The 17863-nt window shown below is 38.0% G+C and overlaps 2 protein-coding genes across 4 annotated transcripts; both read left to right on the forward strand.

Annotated features, from left to right (window-relative positions):
- Positions 1–45: 45 nt before the first annotated feature.
- On the forward strand, positions 46–5658 carry LOC113542785 (lysozyme g). 2 transcript variants are annotated; one of them, XM_026940544.3, is made up of 5 exons: positions 46–168; positions 3509–3592; positions 3673–3878; positions 4101–4239; positions 5120–5658. In XM_026940544.3, the coding sequence occupies exons 1-5, from the start codon at positions 132–134 to the stop codon at positions 5251–5253; spliced, it is 600 nt and encodes a 199-aa protein (XP_026796345.1). In that variant the 5' UTR covers positions 46–131; the 3' UTR covers positions 5254–5658. The 2 variants fall into 2 exon arrangements, with proteins under 2 accessions (XP_026796345.1, XP_026796346.1); XM_026940545.3 differs by lacking the exon at positions 46–168 and adding an exon at positions 2121–2319.
- A 693-nt stretch (positions 5659–6351) lies between these two features.
- ids (iduronate 2-sulfatase) lies at positions 6352–16787 on the forward strand. 2 transcript variants are annotated; one of them, XM_026940803.3, is made up of 9 exons: positions 6356–6629; positions 6844–6980; positions 8308–8485; positions 8674–8762; positions 11344–11544; positions 11642–11812; positions 12345–12471; positions 13330–13503; positions 15544–16787. In XM_026940803.3, exons 1-9 carry the CDS (start codon positions 6557–6559, stop codon positions 16089–16091), a joined length of 1698 nt encoding a protein of 565 aa, XP_026796604.1. In that variant the 5' UTR covers positions 6356–6556; the 3' UTR covers positions 16092–16787. The 2 variants fall into 2 exon arrangements, with proteins under 2 accessions (XP_053091517.1, XP_026796604.1); XM_053235542.1 differs by lacking the exon at positions 13330–13503 and having other exon boundaries at positions 6352–6629.
- Positions 16788–17863: the final 1076 nt, after the last annotated feature.

The following is a 17863-nucleotide window of genomic DNA, read 5'->3' on the forward strand; positions in this document are numbered from 1 at the left end:
TTGGCTGCATATTAGTCTCAGAAAGGCTACACATTTAGTTGTGTGGTAATAATAGTAGAAAATTAGGCCATCAGGATTTTATTTTTTGTAAACAGCTGTACAACATATAGCCTATAACTTCGGGATAAGTCATGGAAACTTGTAAAGGTGGATCCTCTGCTACAATTGGTGAGGAACATTTAAACTACAATGCAGGGGGCCAAAGGGAGACACACACCAGGCTTTTAATTCTGTAGTTTTGTTCTAACACAAGATGACATGTCTTTGATTAGCTTTGTTGTGCCAATTAAACCCTTTTCCTTACTCCTTCATAAAGTTACATTCATAATGCATTCTCACTGTACCATAAAATACACATTCATAATTGAAGACTATACAGACACAGAATTTCTGCACAACAATGCAGTAGCAGTGCAGTATACTTCTACTTCTGGTACAAGAAGGTAAGATAACATAAATGTAAAGCGTATGATGTGAAGTACAGCTCGTGATCAAGCAGCACATTAAATATATAAAATCATGAGCTCGGGTTACTGGCTCTATGGAGTTTAACATTTACCATTTAGCAATGGACTGATCTCCCATTCCAGGGACTATATACTGTATTTGTCTAAAGTTAACTAAGTCAAACATACATTAATAGATTTTATTTCACATTAATGAACTCAAAACATTCTCCATTTACCTTGACAGGAAGTGAGGGATACGAGATAAAAGCACTGGTCAAAACATTACTAACCTGAGAAGGGATGGAAGGGGGGCGGAGCTTCCAGGGTGTCCGTTAAAATAAAACATCTCTCAATCTTTCTAGATTCGTGTATATATTAGCCCAGCTGCCATTTTTTATTGGGAGGAAAAAAAACACACTTTTGGTGTATTTTTGAGTGGTAACTCGTAGCAGTGTATGCTGATGTTAAAAGGCAGAGCTCCTACACAAAATGTGTGAATGTTTTGTGAAGGTCTACACACTTCTGTCAGCCTGCACAAGAACTGAACTGTGCTCTCATTAATGAAGGTTCAAAATCAGTGTCATGGAAAAGTTTTTTGGGCCTACGACAAAATTACTGGGAAAAAGAAATGTTTTACCAGAGTAATAAAAAAAATACGAAGCATCAAAATCAGTTTAGGTCCGTTCTCGATCTTATTTATTTATTTATTTATTTATTTATAAGTTTAGGTCCGTTCTTGATCATTTTTATTTATTTATTTATTTATTTGCTTATTTATTTATTTATCAGTTTAGGTCCGTTCTTGATCATTTTTATTTATTTATTTATTTATTTATTTATTTATTTATTTATTTATCAGTTTAGGTCAGTTCTCTATTTATTTATTTATCAGTTTAGATCAGTTCTCGATCATTTTATTTATTTGTTTGTTGTTTATTTATTTATTTATCTATCAGTTTAGGTCAGTTCTCCATCATTCTGCTGACATGCTTCATAAATTGAGGAGCAGATGAACAGACCTATCTGTTATATCTGAAGAAATTACCTGGTATTGAATTTTGTCTAGAAAGTACAGAAGTCCAAAATGGCCATGAGTTATTTATGTATGTATATATGTATGTATGTATGTATGTATGTCTGCTTGGGATAACCACTTTTTCATGTCAGCTCTTTTTCCGCCTGGCACCCGAACAAATAGAAACGGAAAACAGAAATAGAAATGTGTTAGGGAAATAAAATATCTATATTTTTGCTTGTATGTAATACAGCACTCAGTCTTTTTGTGTAAGAGTCTACCACATCTTGACCTGCCAATGCTGGCATCATGGCATCATGCCTCATATACTGAGGAGCAGATGAACAGATCTATCTGATCTATCTGATCTCTCTGTTTGTTCATCTGCCCACAAATTTTCTGACTTTAGTTCATCGAACAAATAAATCTATCGAGGACATACAATTATAAGTGAAGAGTTTAGGTATTTAAATAGAATTCAGGTTAAACAGAATACAAAGCTTTTCACAAAGCAAAATACACTAGGCCCTATTTCCTGCTCTGTGTTCAGATGAGTCTCCTGCCTTTCTGATTCACTCTGTTTCACACTGTTTCCCGAAGCCCCCGAAGCCCCCACCTCTCTCTCTCTCTCTCTCTCTCTCTCCCTCCCTCCCTCCCTGTTGGGATAAAGAGAAAGAGGAATCCTGTCCTGCACCGCTATTTTTATCCTGCGTTTTAGCATCAGAAGGGCAACACGGTCAATCTTTATGCTAAACTCCTACTACTCCTGCTGCTAACAAGCACACATCTGACAGATTTTTTGCTCAGACAGTCCAGTACAGATCAACGCCACTTCGCCATAACTCATGAATACTGGTGAGAAACAATTTAAACATTCACCACAAAATAAACATTTAACACTAAAAATATTCTGCCGAACATTTTGATAAAAGTAACACACAGTACCAGAAAATTGTTTTATTTAGTCCAGCGATGGATCGCACTGAGCTATGATCGAGTTCCTTTTGCAGTTTTATGTCGCGTCTCTGTTTTATTTAAGTTTATATTTACAAGGTTGAAAACGAAAGCGAAACCGTCTTTGAACAATCAGTGCGCGCGGATCAGCTAGAGACGCGGTCTGTACTGCGCATGCGTTAATGTCCTACCGCAATAATAGCAAGCTCTTCCCCCGTTTTTTCAGCTTATGGTTATTATAGGGGGCATGGTGGATTAGTGATTAGCACTGTTGCCTCGTACCTCTGGGGTTGGGGTTCGAATCCTGCCTCTGCCCTGTGTGCACAGAGTTAGTATGTTCTCCCTGTGCTTCAGGGGTTTCCTCTGGGTACTCTGGTTTCCTCCCCAGTCCAAATTCCATGCTTTCTAGGATGATTGGCATTTCCAAATTGTCCGTAGTGTGTGAGTGTGTGTGATTGTGCCCTGTGATGGGTCAGCACCCTGTCCAGGGTGTCCCCCGCCTTGTGCCCCGAGTCCCCTGGGATAGGCTCCAGGCTCCCTGCGACCCTGTGTAGGATAAGCGGTACAGAAAATGGATGGACGGATGGTTATTATGGTTAGATGCTAGACTGCATTTCACTGTACTAGTACGTCTACTCTGTGCAGTGACAATAAAGTTGAATCTAATCTTATCTATTAGGAATATTGCTACTATATTGCTACTTTTCTAAAATATGCCCATAGTCTCCCTTTCATTTGTTTTGGGATTGTATTTTTTGGTAGGCTATTACTGCCAAAATTACATAGGCCTAGATCTAAATTTCGTCACACAACCCCCTTTTTGTGTTTTGAAAGTTGAAACCAAAGTATTAACTCAAAAAAACTGCTCTTAAATAATAAGGAAGCTTTCAAACCTGGAAATTTGGGATATCGCAGTATGCTGTCTGACTGTCTGTCTCCCCTGACTCTGTTCATCAAGGGAATATAAATAGAAATGTAAACATGCCATACAAACGTGTAAATGTAACTTCACATGATACACATGTCAGCCTGCACAAGAACTGTTTTATCATTAAAGTAAGCTCGAAGTTGTTTATTTATTTATTTCCAGATTGCATTTTTGGAGATCTCTTGAAGATCACCACGACTGGAGCATCTGTTCAAACGGCTTCCCAGGACAACCTCACTGTAGCCGGTATGTGGCTTAACTTTTGTTGCACCTGTTTCTTGTTATGTTACAATTTTAAACCAACATTTAACTTATTGTTGCTAAAGATGTGGAAGCCTCACATAAAATGGCTGCAGTTGATCTGGAGAGGATGAACCAGTACAAGACCATTATCATGAAAGTTGCCAGAGCTAAAAAGATAGACCCAGCTGTGATCGCAGGCATCATATCTAGAGAGACGAGGGCTGGATCGTGTGGATCAGGGCTCGTTGATGGCTGGGGAGATCACGGCAATGCCTTTGGACTTATGCAGGTTTGTTGAAACAACACATGAGTGATGAAAGTGACACAACCATATTACAATACAAGCTAAAGGTCCAGACATGTTCTAGTAGTTCTTTCTATAATTGTATAATTCTGCCAGTTTGAGCTGAAACGTATCGTGCTGCACCAAACATTGTTAACGTTCCACCTTAAATGACTAAATGTTGTTCTAACACGAGATACATGACAGATGTGATACCCTTTTCTTTAGGTTGACAAACGTTACCACTGTCCAGTGGGAGCCTGGAACAGTGAGGAGCACATCATCCAAGCTACTGATATTTTAATCACTTTCATTAAAACAATTCAACAAAAATTCCCAAACTGGTCCAAGGAGGATCACTTTAAAGGTAAAACCTGTCACATTTATGTCACTTCTGTTGCTGTTTTGTGAAAAAGAAGTAAAAAGATCTGCGACTGTACTTTAACTTTGGTTGTAATACTTTAAAAAAATTTATATGCTACAATAACTAAACTGACATTTTGATTGATTAATAGTCAACCAGTGCTCTTGCTTCTGATTGGTCAGAAGGTGTTGATTAATTTTCCATTATAACATGACTCAGATAGTAGTTCCTGCTACAAGGTTTATTAATGCACTGGTTCTAACATGTTATCATTTTTCTGTAACAACTTACATAGGGACTATGTACATAGGGACTATGGTGCTCCACATAAACAGACTGAAATGGTGAAATTTTCTGTGAGAAGACGTTTATTTAGCATTTATCGAAGGAGTCTCAGGTGTCCGCACTTTGTAACAGTTGGAATTAAAGCTGTTCCTTTACGTTTTCTGACATGGAAAAGTCTTCAGGACAGAAGGCTTTGTGCTTGCTTGTATCCCTATAAGTATAGCTGAGAAGCTACACTTTTGGTCTTATTAACCTCAAGAGAGAAAAAATGAAAGGCTGGTGAGGGAACGACATTCCACGACAATCAGCATACGTACATATAAATGGATAAAAATTATGATGTGCTATTTTTTTAATAAATTTTTAAAATGTAATCATTTACAAATTTGTATGGAATAAAAGGAATAAAATTGGAAAATAATCAACTTCAGGTTGGAAACAGTAACTCTGCTTCAGGTTTGGATGCATCACACCACTACATCATTGATTATTTTCCTATAACGGCATGCTTCATCACGTCTTTCTCCTTACTTAGCTAAACGTAAACTGTTGTATATTCACTGAAAGATGTTAGCTGTTATGCTTTGTCCTGTTTCAGGAGGAATTGCAGCCTACAACGCTGGCCCAGGAAATGTCTGCTCTCTTGAGGGCATGGACATCAAGACCACAGGGAAGGACTATGCGAATGATGTAGTGGCTAGGGCCCAGTGGTTCAAACGCAATGGATACTGAGCACTATATCTCATGATGCACTACATAACCCATACATTACTTGTTGAATTTATCCTTATAATGTATTGATTGGTCATGTGGATGATTTGTGACTATGCATTTCTTCCTAAGCATCAATTATAGTAATTACTAATAGTCTCATAAAACGTATTTGACAATAAAATATACAGCATGTTCATTAAATAACCTGTTTATTAATAGTAGTACAAACAGTCAGTGTAAGGAATAGATTGTGGTGTAAATTGCATCTAGATGAAGTAGTAAAATCAGTTTTGGTCAGTTCCTGGTTAAAGGAAATTAATTAACCAGCGGCTCCGTTATGGCGTGGGGTGCATTTATTTTTGCTGGCATGGTGTGTGTCCATGTTTCTCCTTAAATAAAGGCGTTACTGCAAATCATTACAAAGTACTGATCAGCTTTATTCTATAAAGAAACCTTTCTATCTGGATGGTTGTGGTCTCTTCCAGGAGGACTACGCCCCCATCCATAGCACGAGGGCTCAATGAATGGTTTACGGAGTATGGAAATGATGTAAATCATATGCTTGGGCCTTCAGAGTCACCACATCTCAATCCAATTGAACATTACGTAGGTGAGACTTGTAGAATTAGGCACACTGAATCTTTTCAGGCTGCTCCTTGTATCTCAACACTTTACCAAAACAAAAAATCACACAGAAACATTTTACAGCATTGCCATTACCATTACCATGTACAGCATTTATTCATTCATCCTTAGTAGCTGCCTGGTCAGGGTTGTACTGGTTTAAATTAGGCTACTAGTTTGTTTATATTTTGTGAAATAAAACTGGCTAAATTTGTTAGAAATATCACGGGAAGGTACAAACAAAAATAATAACTGTGCATGTGGAAAAAAAAAAAAAACAACAGTCCTATGCACATCTCTAGTTGAGACCAGTTATGAACTTGAGGGATGTAGCTGAGGTTGAAAAACAGTCAGAGCCACACTTTTCCAGTGTTTCCAGGGGCATAGTGATAAAATAAAATAAAATAAAATAAACCTCTTCCGGTTTAGGCCACGCCCACTTTGGGTTTAAATCCCAACATAGGCAGAAACACGGATATTTGGAGCACTGAACAGATACCGCTGATGTGTAAACCAGATTGACAGATCAGCTGACCAATAGGAGCGGCTATATGGGGAGAGTCACACAGAAGGCGGGGCTTCAGGACCCAAACAGGAAGCAAAGACGGCGAAGGAAAGTCTGAAGTCTGGGCTTTAAAATGCAGACCTTTCTGGAGTTTTTATGTGATGTCGCATCGACGTGTTAATAAGGTTAAAGATGTTTTCAAGGGCTCACATATGGCTGCCTTTATTTATGGTTTACCTTCTGGACCTGTGTGTATTTGCAAAAGGTAGCCTGCTAGCTAACAGGTTGTTGACACATCGCTAATGTTTATAATGATTCCCTATATCACTAATTCATTAAGTAATTATGTTGCACATCACTTATGAAGCAGCTCTTTGTGATTATGGAATTAATTAACGTAATCATTTAGCCCATGTTAATTATATTGCAAGTAATTCTGCTTGCACTTTATGAACCTTTGATTTTTCTTCTCTTCATAGGGAAGTTAAATGTGCTGTACATAATAGCTGATGATCTGAGACCCACTCTGGGTTGCTACTCTGATCCAGTGGTGAAATCACCCAATATTGATCAACTTGCCTCTAAAAGCACTGTGTTCTACAACGCCTTTGCACAGGTAGCTTGAGTTTACACACAGATCTAATCATCAGTCTCTGTATCTAAGACCCAGGTTCCCAGCCCTGGACCTGGACAACTCCCTGTCCTGTACATTGTACTGTTTATCCTTTTCTAATACACCACAATCAGCTAATCGGCTAATTAACAGCGTAAGGTGTGTGTGTGTGTGTGTGTGTGTGTGTGTGTGTTAGGGTAGGGAAAACACTAAAAAACACTCCAGGACCAAGGTTGGAACCTGTGGTCTAGAAGATGGCTATAGGATTCATACATACATTACCTGTCAAAAGTTTAGACATTCGTAAAATAGTATAGACATCAATGCTATTAAACAACACACATGAACCTGTCATGACTGAAAAATGTTAAAACAAGTCAACTGTCTTGTATGTTTGAATTTCTTTGTTAATGTAACCTTCATGACATCCTCTCTACAGTTTAATGAAGAAGTTAGTGAAGAAGTTTCCAAACTTTCTTTAGGGTTTAGATAAGGTGACCGTAAAGGGCAGGTTATCTTGTACAACTTTGGACTCGGACTGGTTTTATCTGAGCAAGTCTGTGTTTTTAATTCCATCCAAATCCATCACATCAGCAATTTTTACACACTGTACTTTACAGTCCCTGTTGAAAAAACCCCCCCAAAAAACCAAAAGAAACCTTCATAGAATTTGTAATGGTTTTAATGGTTATAATGGTAATTGTATTGGTTTTATTGGAAACTGTAATGGTCCCTGTATGTCTCTACTGGTAGTTTGTTGCCTTCTGTTGGTGGCATGTTATGTCTAGTGGATACCATTATGGACCTACATCCTTAATATGTCCTACTGTATAATGGACACGGTTTTACTGGTTAACAGCTGATGGATTGAAATGGTCTTTGTAGTGGAAACCATTAGAATTTCTATGATGGTTTCTATTGTTTTTTTTTCAGCAGGGGTATTTGGAAAGATTACACACACACACACATATATTATACAGATATACACACACACACACATACGTAATTCGCTCACCATTTACTGCTGTATAAGAATTGCTTAAGTACAACTTACTTACTTCCTGGATTCTTCTTCAGATATATCTTACTAGAAAAAGCAGATGTTTGGAATGCTAATCTTGTCTGACTTGTACGTATGTAGGTCAAATTTTAAATAAGACTAACCCTTCTGATTATGAAAAACATGTACATTCGAGTCAGATAAGGAGATGAATTTAAAATGTTTGACTTGTATTATATACGCACGTAATTGCTTATATACTTTAAGTAGCAAGCTTTTATATTTCTATATATCTTTTTAAAGTTTATGCTGTTTTTCCTTTCTGCTAAGCAAGCAGTATGTGGCCCAAGCAGGACATCTTTCCTTACAAGTCGAAGGCCAGACACCACCAGACTGTACGACTTCAACTCCTACTGGAGAGTCAGCGCAGGCAACTACACCACCCTGCCGCAGTATTTCAAATCCAACGGCTACACAACGCTGTCTGTGGGGAAGGTCTTCCATCCAGGTGACTGATCTTTTTTTAAAGTCATTCAGTGGTTTTGTGCCAGGCTTCTTGGTACTCAAACGTCCATTCATTCCCTTACTCTATTTCTGCCTTGTTTGTAAATAAGAAACATTCCTCACACCCATAACGTATAACTATGTTGTCTGCATTTGCACTAATGATGTCTCTGTCTTGTGTCTGATATAAAGGCATCGCCTCCAATCACACGGATGATTACCCATACAGCTGGTCTGTACCACCGTATCATCCACCCTCTTTCAGCTATGAAAAGAGGAAGGTTAGTGTGTTGGTGTGTGAGAGAGCGTGCATGCTTGCTACATTGTTTTAGTTCAGGGGTGTCGGCTTACGGGCTGGGGCCGGCCTGATAAAGGCTCTAATCCGTCCCACCAAATGAATTTAGAATCTGAATTAAAATCATCGTGTAGACCATAATTAAACTGCAAGATTTGAAAAAACTTCTGTTCTTCCACTAGGGAGCAAAATAGAGCAATGATCACCCTTATTTCATTTCATTTAAATGGAAAAGTTCAAAGATATACACTATATGGTGAAAAGGTTTGTAGACACCTGACCGCCACACCCATATGTGGTTCTTCCCCAAACTGGTGCCACAACGTTTCACAATTTTCTTGAATGTCTTTGTATGCTGTAGCATTACAATTTCCCTTTACTGGAGCTAAGATGCCCAAACCTGTTCCAGCATGACAATGCTCCTGTGCACAAAGCGAGCTCTATGAAGGTTGGAGTGGAGGAACTGGAGTGTCCTGCACAGAGTTCTGACCTCAGCCCCACTGAACACCTTTGGGATGAACTGGAATGCTGACTGAGCACCGGGCCTTCTTGTCTGACATCACTGCCTGACCTCACTAATGCTCTTGTGGCTGAATGATCACAAATCCCCACAGCCACGCTCTAAAATCTAGTGGAAAGCCTTCCCAGAAGAGTGGAGATTATTATAACAGCAAAGGGGGACTAAATTTTGGATAGGATGTTCAACAAGCACATATGGGTGTGATGGTCAGGTGTCTCAAACTTTTGGCCATATATTGTATGTATGATTTTGTCTTTTTTTTTTTTTTTTTTTATGCAGCCCTTTTGTCATTGGACTAACTGTAATGTGGCCCTTTACCTAAACTGTACCCACCCTGTCCTAATTGCTTGCTTCCTAACCTGTAGATTTGATTTAATTAGAGACAATACACTGGTGGGACAGATCGCTAGTCAGGGTGCCTGGGACAAACATGTGTTCCTGTTATGTTTTTCATTCACATTTACAAGCATGTTCAGTCGGTTGATATAATGGTCATCAGCGTTTATTTACTTTACTCATCAAAAAACCAGAGAAAGAAAAAAACTTTTACTCCCTACTGACTTTCCTGAAATAAAAAGTTTTATTTGATATATATTCTTTTTGCTGTTGGTAGGAACTATTTTTACTAGGCATATTAATTAGCTGGTTAGACCATAATAATCTTTATAAAACCATGAATACAAAGGGATGTGGAAATGGAAACAGTGACAGAAGAAGACCGAAACTGTTATAACTACAATCCTAGTACAGCACGCAGCAACCTCAAATTTATACACTGAGTGAAAATGAAGCAAAAATAACATTTATTTTTTTAAACTTTGTGACTAAGGATCACCACAGTTCACAACCGAAATCTTAGCCAAAGACTTCCTGGCCTCTTATTGACGATGGAAACAGGATGCCTTATCATCAGAGACTTTATCAAGACTATGGCTTCATATCCTTTTTTCAGCCTTTTAGCTAGGGGTCTAGATTGTCCACCCCTGCTATAGGTCATTTTAGAGTCGCTATATGTTGATTTTACATTATGCACGCTTTTTCATGCCACTGAATCAGACAGAACTTGTCTTTATTTCTTTCAGTGACTTTTTCAAATTCAAATCTGAACTATGATGTTCCTCATAATGCAGATATGCGCACCAGAATTGCTTTGGTGTCCATCCAAAGGATTTTATGCAAAACAGGGAATAGGAATTAATGATAGTACTATCATTATAAAAATGTTGACATCTTTTCTCTGTTTGATTTTTCGAATAATTTGGCTGTTGTTGCATGAAATATGTTGTTGCATGAAATAACTAAGTATAGACAGAAAAATATTGCAATTGTGCATAGACTTAGTGCCATGTGAAAGGCTTTTCATTACAAGGCATTACAACAGCAAAAAAAACCCAAAAAACATTTGAGAAAATTAGAACGGTGATGGAGCGATACCGCTGGAATGAGTAATGAGAACCATTCTTATTTTAATACTAGAAAATAGTGCAATACACATAATGTGATGTATTAAAATGGCAGTTTCTTGTGGTGTTGTGATTAACTGCATGATTTCTGTGCTGTCGTCTTTGGATAATGGTAATGGTAGCAATTATTTAACACATTAGAGTTTTAGGAAACTGTCAAGTATTAATCAGCGGAGTGGACATTCTGTGCTTTCCACTTTTGTGACCTTATTAGTAGGTGATAGAAAAGGGATGGAAAAGGGATGATTATGTAACAGGATTATATGATGTTAAATTAACAGGATATCCCACAGAAAATTATGTAATTAAGTAAATCATTTTGATGGAGTTTCAGGTGGCAAATATCACACCTTCTTTTTTTATTTTATTTTTTTAAAAAAAACACCTTCATTTTGAAACATACCTTATAATTCACCTTTATTGTATCAGAATGTTTTCTGATGCATTCTGCAGCATTCTTTCATTTGCTCAGATGTTCAAACAATACAAATCACGACCTGCAGGATAATTTGGAGTTGGAATGTGATGGGTATGTCCCGCTTCTCCCTTGACAACTTCACAACTCCTTATGATTCTGCTTTTAGGTTTGCAAGAACAAAGACGGCACGCTTCACAGCAACTTGCTGTGCTCGGTGAATGTTTCTGAGATGCCGTTGAGAACTCTGCCTGACCTGGAGAACGCAGCAGAGGCCATAAGACTTCTCAAAGCTATGAAAGATACAGAAAGTCCTTTCTTCCTAGCAGTGGGCTTCTACAAACCTCACATTCCCTTCAGGATCCCAGCAGTACGTAAAATACGATTTTTTTTTTTTTTTTAAAAAAACATGTGCTAGCACTTTAAAATTAGGTTGAAATAAAACACAGCGTGTTACTGTGTCACAGGAATACCTCAAGCTGTATCCCATTGAGAACATGACACTGGCTCCAGACCCAGATGTTCCTAAAAAGCTTCCCGAAGTGGCCTACAACCCCTGGACTGACATCCGAAAGAGAGAGGACGTCCAGGCTCTGAATGTCAGCTTCCCGTATGGACCAATCCCTAAAGACTTTCAGGTGCAGCACCTTCAGAATCATTATATCAGTTAGTTAAAAATATGTACTTAAGGTGTTATGCTTCAGGGGCATTATAATATAAAGGCATATAAAGATATGCAGAATAATCGAAAAGAGAGACGTTCAATTCCTAAATCATCTTTTCAATAATATATAAATCGGAGGTTCTCAAACGTTTTGTCACAAGGGACCCCTTTAATTGTAAAATAGATCTCACGGACCCCCTTCATAAATGCTAAATAAATGTCTCCTAACAAAAACTTCACCACACCAACAATCATATGTTTTACTTTGTTAAACAGCAGCACTTTTATTTATTATTTATTATTAGTCTTAGATTATGTCCTGCCACATGATTGGTTGATTGGATAACTGCATTAGTGAGCAGGTTGCTAAGAGGATGTGTGAGTGTAGAGTGCTTATATAATCAGTGTAGCACTGAATATATATATATATATATATATATATATATATATATATATATATATTATATATATATATATTTGTTTTTGCTTTTCTGTTTGTTCTGTAGCTGCGTATTCGACAGCACTATTTTGCAGCCGTATCGTATGTGGACGCCCAGGTCGGGAAGATCCTGCAGGCCCTCGATGATCTGGACCTGGCCAAGGAAACCATTGTGGTGTTCACCTCAGACCACGGTTTGTGAATTCTTTTTCATAGGCTATAGATATATAGAGTTGAATGCAAAAGTTTGCAACCCCCACTGTACCTTTAATGTAACAACTGTTCAAATTAAAAGACAAAATCTTTACATATTATTAAAAAAAGTCATGAAGCCAAAGCTGTGTCATGAACATTTCACTCTGATTTGCAAAAAACAAACATATAACAAATGTATAAATAAGAGCATAGAGAGTATGAAAGCTGCTCAACTGAAATAAAAAAAAAAGTTGGAGGCAGTTTTAAAAGTAATGGATGGACATAGAAATTATTTGATTACATTCAGAAAGGAAAATGCAAACTTTTAACTGATATCATTCTAAAAAGTAGTACATGAACATGCACTATTTGGCAGTTTTGTTAATTCTGTGAAACCAAAGTCACCAAATACATAAAAAAAGTTATTTTTTCAGCATTTATTCATAAAACCTTCCTCATTCTTTTACTAATGGTATACAAACTTTTGCACCTAGTTGCCAGGTTTTTTTTTTTTCTATTGCTGTTTTCTTCCACTAGATGGCAGTTTTGATGCATCAGATTTCTCCAATCCTCTCCTGTTTAAAGCACAAACTCAGATGATCCTTTGCAGATGCAGAAGTGAACTGTATATGAAAATACATCTCAGTCATTGATCTCAGCATGCAGATGTCTAACCTCCACCACTGTAATGTTTAGCGAACATGCTGACTCATGGACTGAGAAAAGAAGCGCTGCTTCATTTGAAGAATTATGCTAATGGGACAGCAAATCCTTAATCATAGACACCTGGCTCCTTTAATGAAGCAGACAGTAAAATGAGACTGTGTATCAGACTCTCACTGCAGTGTGTGTTCCAGGCTGGTCCCTTGGAGAACACGGTGAATGGGCCAAATACAGCAACTTTGACGTAGCCACCCGTGTGCCGTTAATAGTGTACGCTCCAGGTGTGACCTCACCTCTGCCTTGGCCTGGGGAGAAAATGTTCTCCTATGTAAACGTGTTTGAAAACACACAGGAGCAGTTTGACGAAGGTAAGCACACTTGAGGCATCTGTCTCGTTCATCGACTGTGAGAGAGTCCTCTGAGAACCGTTAGATGAAGCCAATTCTTCCGTATCTGATTTCAATTTGCAGGGAACATTTACTGCCTTTTGCTTTTCAATCGAGCAAAAACGTTTCCTATGTGTACCGTTGAGGCACTACGGTGTAAAATTGAATAATTTAACCCTTTTTTCAGTCAGCTATCTTGTGCTACACTGTTATGACATCCAGTGGATTAGTACTTATACTCATTGAATAAGTTTTACTTGATTTAGACGCTAAAATTATAATATAATTATAATGATAAAATTATAATAAAAGTATAATGATAGTTCTATAGCGTAGAGGTGCTGTATCCTTTTTTTTTTTTCTTATACTTACTGGAACTGTTTTAAATTCTGCAGCTGTGCTCTCGAATTTCATGCAGAAGTCTGTACCACTTTCCTAAGGGAACACTGCCTAAATCCAGTGTAAGGATTTGTCTAGCTCAGTGTTGCCTACAGCAGAGATTTGTGTAAAGATTTGTATAAATAATTTTTTTTTTGCCTAAACTGAAGAACACACACATGCCTATGTAGTGTCTGGAGTACTGTGCAAACTTAATAATCATTTTCTCATAGGGAATGTGTGCTGCTCTTAATACAAGTCATCATTTTATATCTTATTCTCTTTGATAACTTGCACAGCAGCTGGAATTTGTGTTATTTTTAATGCAGTCAAGGACTGAAATCATCTTTTGTGGCTAACAAAGATAAAACTTGAAAACACACTCATAAAAGTTGTCATTGGTGGCTGTGTGATTAATTTTTTGAAGGTTTTTGTTACTGTTTTTAAGAAACGGTAGTAGCCAAAAGGCATAGGTTTCCATGTTATTCACTACTTCTGTTTAAAGTTCATTTTAGTTTTGTTTTATACCACAACATATTGAATTCTTGAATCTGATTGTTCAGGAGGTATTGATTTATTTAGTTTAACAGCAGCTCTGACTTCTGTAAATAACAGATTTATATTAATGCACTGGGTCTAATTCATTTTTGTCATAATAATACTCTAATCCGAATAGTAAGCAGATTAAAGACAATATACATTGTTCTTGTTACATAACAGTCATTGATTAGTTAAATGACAATTAGATAATTGACATTTATTTGACATTTGTAGTTACGAGTGTCCGTGTTTTGTAACGGTTAGTTTTCCGCTATGGGAGAGTCTTCAAGACAGGGGGGTTTTGTGCTTTCTGGTTTCTTGGTACCGTGACAAGCTGCATATTTTTGTCATATTAACTTAAGAGAGAAATAGGGAAGAGGCTGGTGAGGCAACGGCTGTTTATATCATATATATCTGATATAACTTTATATATCAGGAACTCATTTGTCTCGTGAAAAGTCCACAACATTAAACATAACTAAATGATTAATAAATGAAAAATGATAAAGATTGCTGTGGGACAAGATTTCAGGACATGCTTCTGGTGGTAACAATAATTCTGCTTCATGTCGGGCCACGTCACACCACCTAGTCTTTGGTTATTACACCATTAAACAGTACACCCTGTCATGTTTTATTCCTTACTTATTTAACATCAACTGTTAAACACTGACAGTCCTATCATCTGCATTCACAGTGAAGCTTGCTTGACTTGTGTCTTTTGTCAGACTTTTGTCGGTACTGGAAGGTGGCCAGAATGGTGTCCGTAACTTCCATTTTTCTGCTCTTTCAGGCCCTGTTGAAAGTGTGTTTTATAGGAACCAAATGCAACAGTTGGAAAATAGGGAATCTGCACAATGGTCCAAGAAACTTACTGAAGCAAATGAGTGTGTTATGTCACTTCACCTTTTTATATTAAGCATAAAAAAGAGAAATTCAGCAAATTTTAATTTGTTGCTGTTGCTGGAATTGCAGCACTGGGCCACATGTCATAGGAAATAAGTGGTTGCTGATTGCTTTATCGCTTGCTAATGTCAACATATGGTAACCTTGATCTTGGCTTTGTCTCATTCCATCATCTCTTTACACTCTGATTTCCCCCAGGCTATCTAGTGCGCAGCGTGGTGGAGTTAGTTGATGTTTTCCCCACCGTGGCGTCTCTGGCTGGCCTCGCTTCCATTCACCACTGCCAGTTCCCTTCCTTTAAGACCGACCTGTGCACGGAGGGTTCGAACCTTGCACATCTCCTTGGGCGCCATGAGCGCGTCGCCAACCACCAAGCGTATGCCTTCAGCCAGTACCCGCGCCCGAGCGACACTATCCGAGATGACTCGGACCTGCCTTCGCTCGCAAATATCACCATAATGGGCTACTCTGCGCGCTCCACTGACTTTCGCTTCACTCTGTGGGTGGGTTTTGACTCCTCTTGCTTCTGTGCCAATCTGAGTGACGTGCACGCCGGTGAGCTTTACATCCTCTCCCAAGATCCAAACGAGGACAACAACATCTACTACGAACAGGATCACGCCAAAGCGGTGATGCTGAAACTCGGTATCCGGCACCCGTGGACAGAAAGTCTCAAAGAGCATATGACGTACTTTAGAGAGGCTTTGAAAAGATCACTTTTTAAAAACACACAGTTGACAAATTGACAAGTGACGATTTATATAGCTGCTGCTCTGAGAAAGGGAAGGAAAAATACCTTTGCAACTCACAGAACATCTTTTGTTGTAATTTCTGAGGGAATATGAACACTTGGCCAGTTGTACACTGTACGTTAAACAATGTGGTGTTGAACAGAGATGAAACGTAACACAAGAAGGAGAAATACATTGAATTTTAACAGACAGCGATAAAGAGTTAGCGCTTAAAGAGGTCACTTAACTGAGACCAATACAGATTTTAGCAGTGTCGCAAAACACTGATGAAAAACAATTTAAATCTAGAATTTCATGTCATTCTCTCCTGCGGCAGAGTTATCACGGAAATACCACGGAGAGGTTTAAATGTGAAAACTCACCAATCATATTACTCAGGTGCACCTCAGAGAATAGTTTAACAGTGATGAATGTTTTGTGTGAATGAACATCAAGATAAGGGAAATAATTCTTCATGTCTTTCAGTTAAACTTGCACTGTTTAGTGCTTCTCATGCCTTCACCCAGTACACAGTGTTTTAAAGACCACCTTGTACCTTTTTTCAGATTTTGTTTGTCTTCTTGCTCTGAGAAGCTGTTAGTTGCAACACCGCTTACTCCCACAATACATAAATTACTTTGGAAGACGAATATCAAATATTCATGTGGAAGCCAATAAATGTATATTTTTCAACCTAAACAAAACACAAAAGCAAGTGTCTCTATGTGTCTGTCCCTTTTTCCCCTCAAATGCATTTTTATAAATGTGCAGCAGGAGTGTGCTGCTGAGGGTAATCCTCAGGGAGTGTCGATGCGTTTGGCGCCAGCAAACAGGCTTCATTGTCAGCTGCTTTCATTTTCACTGCTTTCGTCTAAAAGCAAGGTTTGCACAGTCGGATATGGATCCACGTGCTGATTGAAGCTGATATATTAACTGCACACACCAAATTAGCATTTGTGTCTCGTACGCTAGCTATACAAGGCTTTAATTTAGGCCTTTTAAGCAAGAAATATGGGTTTAATTTTGTATTGTGTTTTCAGGACTAATTATGCATTCTGTATTATATTTAAATAGCAAAATTTTTCCTCTATTGGAAATGATTACAAAAAGGGTTTCATGTATTTTTATTTATGGGCACCGCTATTATCCACTTGTCACATTCTCCATGTAAATGGGATTATGCTGAAGAAGACAAACACTCAGAGAGGGGGAGAGAATTTGACTTAGTGATGATAAATGATTTGTATTAACCACATTAGTTTCAGTGTAATTCCTAACAGGGAATCAATGCAGACACGGTTAGGGATCACTGCTCCGAATAATAAACATTGATTTCCATAACCACGGCTGGTCTACACGTGGCTCTAACTAATGACGTGCTGGAGACTTCCACAGTGGAGGGCTGGTTGCAAAGGCGTCTTTGAAAAATGTATCTTTTTGGGTTAGAGCCAAAACAAAAGCCGCGGTTAACATATTTGTGTGCAATTTACTTGTTCTAGCACGAATAAAGATAAAAGCAACCTGCTGTTTTGTAGAACCCATTTAACTGTAAACTAAATTCCACCGACCCCCTCACTACAGATTTGCGAACAAAATCCAGCTATACAAATATTAGGCCCATTATTCAAATGTGTACAATAATATTTTGGCTCTTTATTGGAGCCATAGTTCTTTTTATTCCTGAACTTTACACCGACAGAACACATTAGGACCAAGATAATATTAATTATAGGCATACATGTTTTTGAGTTATTGACATTTAAATTAAAGCAATTCAAGTGACCAGG

Source organism: Pangasianodon hypophthalmus, chromosome 7 (assembly GCF_027358585.1).
Source record: "Pangasianodon hypophthalmus isolate fPanHyp1 chromosome 7, fPanHyp1.pri, whole genome shotgun sequence".
NCBI classification, from domain to species: Eukaryota; Metazoa; Chordata; class Actinopteri; order Siluriformes; family Pangasiidae; genus Pangasianodon; species Pangasianodon hypophthalmus.

Coding starts and splice junctions, on each gene's coding strand:
- LOC113542785 (XM_026940544.3), top strand. CDS start 132: ATGGAAACTTGTAAAGGTGGATCCTCTGCTACAATTG. Junction 3,593..3,672: donor GGACAACCTCACTGTAGCCG/GTATGTGGCTTA, acceptor TTGTTGCTAAAG/ATGTGGAAGCCTCACATAAA. Junction 3,879..4,100: donor ATGCCTTTGGACTTATGCAG/GTTTGTTGAAAC, acceptor CCTTTTCTTTAG/GTTGACAAACGTTACCACTG.
- ids (XM_026940803.3), top strand. CDS start 6,557: ATGTTTTCAAGGGCTCACATATGGCTGCCTTTATTTATGGTTTACCTT. Junction 6,981..8,307: donor TCTACAACGCCTTTGCACAG/GTAGCTTGAGTT, acceptor CTTTCTGCTAAG/CAAGCAGTATGTGGCCCAAG. Junction 11,813..12,344: donor CAATCCCTAAAGACTTTCAG/GTGCAGCACCTT, acceptor TTTGTTCTGTAG/CTGCGTATTCGACAGCACTA.